General features: G+C 36.8%; 1 protein-coding gene across 2 annotated transcripts; it reads right to left on the reverse strand.

Annotated features, from left to right (window-relative positions):
- Positions 1-124: 124 nt before the first annotated feature.
- Positions 125-9,584, reverse strand: LOC116259979 (MLO-like protein 4). Of its 2 annotated transcripts, none has more exons than XM_031638018.2 (15): positions 9,166-9,584; positions 9,031-9,088; positions 8,680-8,918; positions 8,269-8,385; positions 8,130-8,190; positions 6,661-6,758; positions 5,929-6,003; positions 4,923-5,008; positions 4,625-4,674; positions 4,468-4,508; positions 4,194-4,364; positions 4,081-4,116; positions 3,425-3,492; positions 1,563-1,623; positions 125-609 (listed from the first exon to the last, which is right to left on the reverse strand). In XM_031638018.2, the coding sequence occupies exons 1-15, from the start codon at positions 9,295-9,297 to the stop codon at positions 286-288; spliced, it is 1,617 nt and encodes a 538-aa protein (XP_031493878.1). In that variant the 5' UTR covers positions 9,298-9,584; the 3' UTR covers positions 125-285. The 2 variants fall into 2 exon arrangements, with proteins under 2 accessions (XP_031493878.1, XP_031493879.1); XM_031638019.2 differs by having other exon boundaries at positions 126-609; positions 8,680-8,877; positions 9,166-9,216.
- Between the last annotated feature and the right edge of the window lie 2,548 nt (positions 9,585-12,132).

The following is a 12,132-nucleotide window of genomic DNA, read 5'->3' on the forward strand; positions in this document are numbered from 1 at the left end:
AGTTCAATTGATTCTCCAGACCTCTGTGAAGGACGATTGGATGCAAACGCTAAATTTAACATTAGAAGATGGGGAAGAGATGCATGAAGACGGAATTCCTGGTCATTATGCTTCAAGGGCTATACATGAGAATGGCACCTGCGCATCCTATATATTGAATCAATGCCTTTGTTATCCAATAACGACATACCGACCCGATGATATTCAGTCTCGTTGCCTTGATTGGTAGGAAATGGAGGGAAAATCATTATATACAAAACCTCAAAAGAGTTACAGATGACGAATTCACGGTGACAATAGGCATAATTCATCATCTTCATCACTATAAGTGTCATAGATCGGTTCGTCAAATGAAGGATCATCGTCTTCTGGTCTGTTATTTTCCTGTAAGCTAAACTCATTTTCATTAGGTGAAGTGATTTCACTTTGATGGATCGAGTCATCAGCATGCATCTCCTCAACCACGGTTTTAAAAGAGGTTGATCTCACAGCTCCAAAACGTGCTTCTGGGTGATGTTTCCTTGTTTTTCTCTTCACTCGTTTGCGCCAGCCATGAAGTGACTCTCTCACATTTTCAGAAATTAAAGCCTTCTTAAACTTGGATCCCATCTGAATCAAAAAGAAAGGGAAATAACAGAAACATAATCAAGACTATTGAACTCGAAAGCATTCCAATATGCAGTGCAAGTAGCATCAGGAAACCAATCTACTTGATACTTGTGGTCCATCAATAGGCAAAACAGAATTTTTTGGGAAGATATGGAGAGGAGCAAATGAGACCTGAGTTTTCAGCATTGAGGTCCAGCCTTGAATCAATTATGGGAGAGCAGGATTGTCAGAAATATGTTGCACGAGGTAAAAGTAGCCAGTGTTTCATATAGGCAAGTAAAATCTCGGTATCAGCAATGAGGGTAAGCCCAAGTGTGACATAGGTAGGACATTGATGTTTTTTCAAATAAAATGCTAAGTACCAATCAAGCTAAGAAGTGCAGGATAAAATTTTGTGTTACAGATCTAATGCATATCAAACTTTTTAAACCCAAAATATTTGAGATCTGGCCGCAATCAGTAGCCATGACAGAATTTGTTTGCCTAAAAAAATAGCCTGATTGTCCTTCATTCAAACTAATAAAATACATAACTCACAAGTGGTAACGGCCATGGCTTTGTTCACTAATCTCTTTCCAATCATGACAACTATGGTGGACTAGTTATTTATGACAGCTTATGCTTTCAAGTTATCCAGTATGCACAGCAGAAATAAATTAAACATTTTTTGATGCATAAATCATTCATGACCACAAGTATTAAGCAACTTATCATGCCAAGCTTATTCCTATGTATGAAATAATTGTCATTATCTCTTCAATATTTCTTGAGACACAGTGACGCCAGTCAAACTTTAAGTTGGAAACCGGTAGTTTAATATCCCCAGTGCCTCAGCATAATCTGGTGTCACTGGCTAAGCTGCTGAGCAACACTGAAAAGAAGAACAGAAAGAAGAAAAGAACACCATCCACACTTAGTTAGGAAGACAGAATAATTTAACTGCAAAATCTAACCTGTGCAATGAGCACATAAAGAGGAAGTACACCGTAGCTACACCAGAACTGCACCACAACCCTGAAATGGTACAGCACATCCTTAAATTGAGAAAAATCATTTGCAATGAAATATTCTTACACTTCACGCAAAACTATTATAAAATGTAACTGGCAAATCTCTGTTAAACAATACGTGGATATTCTTATGCAATATTCTTTAGGTCATATACAGACCTTAAAGGCTTAAACGTTGGTTGTTAATCACAGTCGAACATTATCTATTAATCATTCTTCTGATTAGTGACCTTGTAATTAATGAACACAATATAGACTCATAGACTACCACAGGTATGATGACAAGGGTTTGCCGAGTAGAAATTACAGTAAATGTCTAGACTCTAGAATACTTCTGATTAAGCTTGTAATTTCAACGTCCCTGTAAATGTTGCCATGTGCCTCATTAAAGTATAAGTCCAATAAATAGTGCTCTTGTCATCGTAAAAGAACAGCAACAGTCTACATAGCAAATATACGCATATATGTGTATAGCCAGTATGGATAGCACTCATAATCTTGCTTTTTACAACAAATGCTTAATTAAACATTTAACCTCACACCTACTCAACATGAATATACTACAATAACCAAGGATCTCATTCTCAGAATTAGTCTATTCCAACGCATCATAACCTACAAAATCTAGTTAAACCAGAACAGATCATTAATAGAGACTTTTTCTAGTTAGCTCTTGTACAACTGTCTTCTTGTAACAATGCTTAATAAAATCACAAACTACCTCAGCATGAAGCTATTATAGTTTTTAACATCTCATTCTGACACCTCTCCACATGCAAGGAGAAGCATCTGGACCATTCAAGATCCTTTAGAGAGAGAGAGAGAAGTACAAACCCATCATGACCGAGACAAGAAGCCAAACAAAGAGAAAGGACCTGTTGGTGCTCCATATTCTATTTTTGAATGGAAAATTTGCTTTAAGTACAGTCACCTTCAGCTCACCAAACATACAAAGTTCTATCGCATTAGTAATTAGTGATCAACATTAGTGGTGTCCATGCTATACAAATCATCACAGGAGCAAATTGAACACCAGAAAGATGGAAATGTGAATAGAGTGAGATGATATTCTGCTGTTCGTACATTGACATACTTATCTATTTACTTGCATGATGGAAAATCTGTCTCTCATACAACAGTATAATGTAGTGGAATAGGAAACATGTAGCATTAATCTGTTAGTGATGGAACTTCCAATACTACCATTCATGTATAGTCCTAACTTTTAACCATGTCCTGATCACCATGCAATGTGCGTTGAACCAGATAGGTAAAAAATGGAAGAATATTTTATATGGATCAATTTTAACATAAGAACCAGCCTGTCTGGAATCATCCTTTCAGTATATTCTGGAAGAACTTTGGGCAACTAAATCAAAGATAATATTTTCCAGGTTTGATCATGAGACATGTAACATACACTATTAGATGTCATAGTAGAAGTTGTACGCTATACATCATATAAGTGTTTTGTAGCTTTTTCTTCCAGCACCGTTAGTTACACATAATCAGAGTGCACACGGTAATAATTTCAAGTTGATAAACACCTAGCAGATTTATGATCAACTTTCACTTAGGAACTAGAAATAGTAATGCATGGTAAAATCATAGTTGTAAGTTCTTTCTCAGAATGAGAGTAATGCTCATATATTTTAGCCACAAAACCATGAATTACAAAAAAGGCAAACAAATTAGTAAGATATTTTTGGTTCTTTCTCAGTAAGAAAGGTAAATTATCATATATTAGTCAAACACCCAGATATGTGGAGAAAAAACAAAGGAAATTCTAATATGTGAACACATACCCTGATGACAAACGAGTGACAAGGAAAACACCGTCCCTCATAAAACACCTGGAGGATTTTATTTCCCACTGATACAGAAAAACAAGCATGTGATGACCAGATAAAGATAGAACACAATTTTTTATAAGGGAAAAAATGGCATCAAAACTGGATTAGATCATATAACCCGAGTGAGACCTACCACCACAACTACAACATTCTACCAAGGCAATATATCAACAGAGCCGATAAGAACATTAGGGATTGCAATCCTGTTTGAGTGAATATACAGTTTTGTTACCAAGAGCTAAAGCTAACCATAAAAGATAAAACTAAAAAATAAGGTCGTAATCTGTAGAATATTCCATTAATATCAGTTGGAAATTTTATTAATAAGTTTTAAAAAATAAACAAATTTATCTAAACATTCTGTCAATGAACTTTCTTAGACCACAAAAGAAATTGTGGCTCATTCAAGATGCTGCTATATGAAGGTTGAAAAGAATGTTATATAGAAAGCAGGCTAGCATAATTGTCAATGTCAGCTCATGGCCTATGTGCAGAGGTTGGTAAAATAACCACAAATCAATATCCTCTCCGTTTATAATGCACATGTTGTTCACTAAAGGAAGAATAACCAGGCACACATGTTGCTATTTGCTGGCTTAGAAATTTACCAGAGACCAGATGAATGTCGCCATTTCAAATGCATTCTGCACACATCAAGAAAAATATGGATAAACATACTGACGAAATTAAAACTGGAGGACATACAATCATGCCCATTTACCTGGAAAGAAATAAACTGTATTAGCCATGAGAGCAACTTGGGCTTCCCAAGCCAAAATAGTTCATCACGGGGCCTTGGTTTCATCTCTGTGAATTCACTGTCTAATGTCACTATTTCCAATGCCAGTTGAACCACTACATGGTGCAATTTTGTACCAACTAGAAGTATCAGCTTTACCAGTACAATCATGGAAAAAAACAGCAGGTCAGTTAAACCATATACACAACATCAAAATGTCTATTAATTGTAAAACAGTAAAACATGATCAACTTACAATGGCAGGTATAAAGGACAGCCAGAAGTACAAGTTTGTCCCTGACCAATTTAACAGCCAATAAATTTTCACAATAATTAGGACAAAAAAAATGTACATATAGTAAGGAAATGCATATTTTTCATGATTTTACTGAAGATTTCCACAGGAAAATTACCATGGAAGTTTAGGAAGATGCATAAAATAGCATACGCCCAGAGAAGCCAGCTGCAAATTGCACGTGAAAACATAACTTAGGTAATAATTTCGAACTGGGTTACACAAATATTTGCAAGAAGTTCATAGTGACATAGGTAATAGTTTCAAGTTATGGTACACAAGTATTTGCAAGAATCCATAAGCAACCACAGTGACCTTATAATAGAAGTATACATCACTCCAAGACATGACTAATTCATCCTATGATAAATTTTATTATGAAACTTAAATGATGATAAGTAAGCCAGATATCATACCTGAGCCCCACTATGTCACGAAATTCATCCTCCATGCTTCTTGACAAATAATTGTGAAAATTATATGTGAGAGGCAGATTATGTTTCTACAGGAAAATCAACTTGTAAGTTGACAATAAAATAACCGCAAATCATAAAGTGCTTATGTGCCAAATTGGAACGCCAAATTGGAACACTATTTGCAAAGGGATAGCAAGAAACATTTTATAAAGGAAGAAACAAATCCGCTAAAATCCAAATCCATTTTGATCTGTCAATATTCAAACTTTTTCAATTTGCAATGAAAAACTACAACTGATGTCCATGCAAAATGTTAAGAAGAAGAAGACAATGATAATGGTAGGAGAAGATTTTCGTGATCATGCAAGACGAAAATATTGTGAATAAAGAAAAACAGTAAGGAAATGTAATCTACCACATGATGATTTTGCTGTTAATGATGAAAGACAAAAAGGAGATGATGGTGAAAGATAGCATGGCCCGCATGGCCATGAAAGAAAAATCAGGTGACAGATGTTTAGCTCAATTTTGTGTTTCCTTCATTTGGTTAGTTCAGTTTGCACCATTTTTACCCTAAAAAATAGGATAAATAGGAATTCTGATTTCTAGAAGTGAGAATGGGAATCAATCAGGTGACCTATTTCTATAGACAAGAATCCCAATTTCCATGTAATTTTACTTTCTTGTGGACTTAAGGTAGCATTTCATATGTTTTGGTCATTATTTGTTAAGATTTTTAACTTATTTGAACCAATGCTTCCTCCTTCCTGATTTTGGTTTCTCTATGTCTTCCTGCTTCAATTCTCCTTCAGTCACCAATAGCTTACACTAAGCTGTATGAATTCCCTTTCTTCCTTAGATATTCATTTATGAGCTCTGTTTGATACTTCTACACAACATATTATTAACTTTTGCTGAATGTGTACCACACCGTTGTTAACCATATTGTGCTGTGGAGAATATCAAAGAAAAAAGGATCAAACGTGTGCATGGCAAGAGAACGCACCATGATGAAACCTATACGAAGTGCCATATAGTCGGACATTTTTACGGAACTCCAGAATTGACGAAAAAAACAAAGCTGCAAAAGAAAGAGCTTCTATAAGTGAGAATAAAAATAAACAGATACAATGAATTGCCTACTAGTGTCGAGGACTTATCCAATTCTACCAACAATGTTTTGTTTTCTTTTTCTTAGGCTGTATTTGCATGGGGAAAATTCTCCCTTCAAGGTGAAGGTCCACCTCAGCATACCACAACAATCAAACACTGGTGAAATTTCCACAAATAAATTCACTCACCATCCCCATTTAATCTCTAAAACTGAGAGAAAAGCCTTGCTCTGTCCTTTAATTTTTTCTTTTTTCTGGTGAATGTACATGCTGGTGAGAGTCCACAGGGGTGCATATGCCTTGCTTGATAGCATACCATTAGAGCAAAGAATCCCCAAGTTCTCTTTTTGCTTTTTAAAGATAGAAAGGCGAATTCTATCCATAGGGCTTTTTATCTTGTGACATGGTTTTCATAGCTAACATAGTGGTTTCTGTTCTATACTTTCACATTCAGGTTATCAGTGATCAACTATCATTTCCATTAAACTGAACTACATTCTAATGAAAAATTTATCCATGAGACTGTTTGTTAAAACAAATAAAAGCTCTATATAACATGTACCACGAGCACAGATAATAAACTGCAACACTGAAAACCGACATTGAGCATTGGATGTGGGTAGTACCATCCAGATCAAAACTTTGTTCTTACTCCAAGGGTGTGATGTATGATGGAAGACAAAAGAGGATTGATGCCTAGGGATCATCTTCTTCTTTTCAACTCCTGAAAGAAATAAACCATAAGCAAGAATAATGAATAGAAGATGATATCATGTTACAACAGTAAAATGCATGTGAAACACAGAACCATAGTGTATGGATGCAGGAAAAGAACCACATATGATCCATGATAACATGAAACACTAACAATCTATGACACAAAATGGAAACAGGAAAAGGAGAACAGTGATAAAGAACCAGCGGTACAAGCAGAGGAATGAAATTTTCTTAAAGTAAATACAATTGAAACATTTATTTTCCACAGATGTGTTCCAAAAAGATTATCTGGTAGTCCTACAACTAAAATTTGCCCATGCACAAAAAACAATACTTTTCCTAATTAACATGTTTCACAAACTCATATTTGCAGTTTGCAAATTCAAAAACTTTTATTCTGACTAGTTTTGACACATTCTCTAATGCTTAGTTGCCTGTCTACCATTGTTCCGGTGGCCCAAAATTTTGTCTTCAAGAATAACCTCAAAATGAACTACATGAAGAAGCATGCTTAAAGCACAATCAATACAATCTCACAAATAATATCGGGTGCATTAAGGTACAAAAGTAACAAAACATGAAAATAAAGCAAGTACTGCTTAGCAAAATCATTGGAAACTAAAGAGGGGATGATTGCTCTATAGACAAGAAGGGAGAGCTAACTAGCTGTTGGCTGAGCTCCAACGACCAGTCCAACACCAGAGGCCCATTCTCGACCAAAAATAAAACCGAAAAAGGAAAGGATGCAGAAAAATACAAAAAACCAAAAAAAGAATATGGAAAAAAATAAATACATATTCAACCTATATGTTTTACATATCTACCTAGTATGTATATATAATTATATGGACATACAAAAAACTATGTATATATTTATTGACACGCGTAGGTATTTAAAAAATTATAATGAAAATACTGTTGGTCAATCCCACGAAGAAGAGAAAGGAAAAAGAGAAAAGAACATGAAGGCAATTTCTCTCAGTCAATTTCTACAACATTGGCAGCACATTACAGGCATCACTAGCACTTTCTAGCCTGCTACTGAACTCTAAAGCAACTTGCCAAAACTTTATATAAAGAACGGAACTACACATCATTTTCATGGATTTAGGAAAAGCAGACAGTAGACTAGCAAGGCACCGACAATTTTGGCCAATATGTAGGAAAGAAAAAAAAAATGGAGAAACACAGCCCTGGGCATTATTATGTCGAAATAGCTTTATATTCTTTTAGGCTGTAAATAACTTCAGCGAACCGCTTCAAATAATGAGGTGTAAGCATAATACATAGAGGAAAATTTATCTAGGTATGAATTTGGTCGGATGAACAAATAGGGAAAATTCCGTTAACAAACTATATAGAACAGTAGAATCCCCACCTATTGAGTTTTGGACAGTTCCCGTTCTTGCCTGACTCTCCCAGGTGCTCCAGCTGTAAATCTTTATAATTGAACTTCGGCTTAGCAAATACAGCTAATATGTCCGTGCTCTATCGATTATGAATAATGTAAAACTGACCTTTATCATGGTCAGAGCAACGGACATGCAACAGTAGATGACATGAGTGATGCCAAGAACAAACAAGAAATGGTGTAATTGGACAAGGCTTTCATAGGAAATAAATGCTTCATGGCCCTGCATCATAAATCGCACGTATAGACAACGTTACATACAAATTCCAGTAAGCTGGATGAAACTCGTAAACGAGCGGAAAAAAACTTCAAACTGAAGATACATGTTTCTCAAAGAGATCGACACGGACAAAATAGGGTGGTTTCTTGAAACAGGGTCTTTTGGTGGTGTTCTGGAGAATGAAGTCATAGAAGGAACTTCCTTGCAGAGAAAGAACCAACTAGGGCAGCAGCGTGCAGCTTATACGGAACAAAACTGAAGCAACAAATTAATGTCAATAATACAAGAAACAGCTACCTTTGGACAGAAGGATTGCTGAGCAAGTGCCCTCTTTGTCTTCCATGACTCATGAAATGAATGATTTGGAAACTGTACACCAGCGTCCATCAGCAAACGTCTTCGCTCATTCCCTCCGTAGTCCTGTACCGAGCACATATAGAATCGACTACTGAAGACCGAAGATTTCAGACATATTTTTGACACCCATTCTGCCCACTGACCCAAAAGTAAAGAAATGAGTCCGAACACCATCAACTCTGTTACCCAAAATGCATAAAAGCAAAAAAAAGCAGGTTAAACAACTTTCGCGGGTGGCTCCAAATACAGGAGACAATCCCATGAAACAATGAAACGAACACCTTAATTTACCTTCCTTAATCTTTTCCAGAGCTTCTAAGAGGGCCCTCCTTTTAGTTTTTAACAACCACTGCAACCAGGAAGATTTCATTCAGATGCAAAAGGTAAGAAGCAGAAATCCGGAATAGTGGATCATTTGTTTCTCACATTGCCAAAAACATGAATCAGTCGTTGGGCCAAGAATCCAATGCCAACTAGAATGGTAGTGACTGCTGCAATAGACCACGTGGGAGTATAGGCTAGTGACCTCCCCAACTCAACCTCCTCATGCTGCTCCATCTAGATTTTCTTTCTTGGTGTGAAAACTTTGAAATCTGAAAGGATTACAGAAACAAGAACGTAGAAACGGCGTCTGTTTGCAATGGCGACGCACTCCCCCTTTCTTTCTCTCAAACCGCATTAGCCGGTACTAAAACCTTCTATCTCTAGACCATTGAACTTCACTTCACTTCACTTCAGCAACGCGATGAATGCGGTGGAATGCTGCCACTGGAGACAGAGACTGCAAACCTAAAAGCATGTCTTCGTTGCCCGAGGTCAACAACGTGATCGTCATGCACCCTCCAAGTTCCAACTACGCAGTTCAAGAAGGCTACACAGAATTTTTCATGTATAGAACAATGTTTTATAGCTAATTTAAAAACTCCATTAATTTTTTTAACCTTTTCTGATATAGGCATGACAGTTAGGCCGTTTCTCCGAAAACCTGCCATACAGGAATTGCTATTATGTAAGGGAATGAAGCGGTCGCATTTAAGCTGTTTGTTCAAACATAGATCAGTCTAGGAGGTGCCGATAACAAGATAGATCAGTCCCAAGATAATAATCGTAGGCGGCAAGACAGCATAACAAACATTTTCTTATGACTTTGAAAAATGGGCTTTTTACATATGTGCGTTGTATTTATTCTTTAATGTAGAAACATTTGTTCTCTTCTCATATCTCCCAAAATCAGGAGTTACCCCAGATTTTATTAGCCTGTGCTAGTCACTTCAAAAAGTTTTTCACCTGGCTTCTGGCCCTTATGTATCTTTGGAGGAAGCTGGAGGAAGTTGATTAGTCCAATTTCATAGGAAGAAGTACTTTGGGCAGTGATGGGCACTAATCTTGGTTGTGCCCAGGCCCTGACGGCCTTTCAAATGCATTTTTGTAATAAGAACTAAGACATTGTGAGGACACCAGTGACTAAGGCTATCAAGATTTTTTCAAAAAAGGGAAGTTCGTTAAGAAATTAGGCAGAAGTCATATGATTTTAATTCCTAAAGCAGATGTTGTTGTACACATCTCTATTTTCAAGCCAATTACCCTCGAGAACAACGTACTGAAATTTATACACAGGATTATGATTCTTAAAATGAAGAAGATCTTAGATAGAGTTATATCTAACAAGCATAGAGTTTCTTGGAAGGCAGCAATATCCATCACTGTCTTCTTCTTGCGCATGAAATGGTTCATACAATGTCCAAGGGCAAATCTCCAAGTCTATGTGTAAAGGTTGACACATTGAAAGCATATGATAGGGTTAACTGGATTTTTTTTTACAGGCTGCCCATGCTATACTTGGGTTTTCATCATATTTGGATTCAAAAGTCATGGCAGTGGTGTCCAATGTCTTCTATGCTTTAGCGATTAATGACCATTAAAGTGAATATTTTGGATGCTCTATGGGCCTAAGACAAGGAGATCCATTATCTCCTCTCTTATTCCTTACAGTCATGGAAATCTTTTCGAGATCCTTACAGACCTGAAATCAGGGAGGAATTGCCTTTTTCAGTTACAGCAGATTTTCGCTCGATTTGAGCATCATGCTGGAATGAAAATTAATCAAGATAAACCATCTTTCTTTCCTTTTAACATGAAGTGTAACATGATTTCCAGGAGGAATCTACCTCATTAAATCAGTCATGGTAGCACTTTCAAGCAATTGGATGTTAATGCTAAAAATGAACCCCCCCTTGAACAATTTATGTGTGGTTTTTCTTGGGGTGATTCTAATTCTAGTGGCAAACCTCAGCTTATAGCTTGGAATGTCTTGACGCTCCCTATGCCTAAGGGTGGCATCGGAATTAGAAAACTTAAGGAAGTTATGCTGTTATCTCTCCCAAGACCGTGGGCCACCTTATACAGAGGAAATATTTTTCCAAAAAGAGTGCATGGGATGAGCATATGGGCTCTAATATCTCCCCTATTGGGAGAGATATAATGTTGGCATGAAGACATATTTCCAAATCAGTGGCTTGGACAGTTAAAAATAGTGGGTGTGCCAAGTTCTGGATTGATCTTTGGAGGAAGGATGTTCTTTTAAAACAGATTCCTGTGGATATATATGGTGAGGTTGAGGTTTTGCTGCAAAAAAAAAAAAGTTAGGGGAATGTTGACTCTCCATAGGGTTATTTACATCAATGGAGACACATTCAATGTATTGAAGACTGTATGCATTTTAGTCTTTCGCAGTTAGTTTTAAAGGAAACCTTAAGGAATTGAAGCTCAAATGCCAGGTTCAGAATCATGTAAGAGTCAAAGGGCCAGAATCCAAGTCGCGAAGCAGACTTTGGATTAAGAATTCCCTCCCTAGAGCCAACTGGTTTTCTTTTGTGTGCAGCTACGAAAGCCTTTCTTCTGAAGCCAGTGGGATATGCTATTGCTTTTGTTTGCAAACTGCGTGGCAAGGCCACTGAAAATCAGTCGCACCTTCTTTGCTGATTGAGCAAGAGAGTTTTGAGGCCTAGCCTCCTTTCTTTCTTTCTTTCTATTGTGATCTGTACATATATATATATTTAATTTTTTTTAATTATTTGTATTCTTTCTCAATATTAATGGAAGGGAAAACCCAGCCCGATTGCATTTGGACCTCCTCCCACTTAAATGCTTCTAAACCAAATGCATCTGAGAATATTGATGAAAATTTGGTGAAATATTGAAATGTTCCTTCTTTTTCTTTCCACACATAAAGGCAGAGTACCACCTAACCATGTGAATGGGAGGGAAGACATTCCCGGACTTCTTCTGTGACGAGACGCAAAGTTTACGGGGTTGAGCGCCGAATCCGCCGTGTGGTAAGCAATCAGAACAGAAGTCCCCAGTTGCACCTTCGCTAAATGCGATTTCCCATCA

The sequence above is a fragment of the Nymphaea colorata genome, chromosome 9, assembly GCF_008831285.2.
Source record: "Nymphaea colorata isolate Beijing-Zhang1983 chromosome 9, ASM883128v2, whole genome shotgun sequence".
Classification (NCBI taxonomy): Eukaryota; Viridiplantae; Streptophyta; class Magnoliopsida; order Nymphaeales; family Nymphaeaceae; genus Nymphaea; species Nymphaea colorata.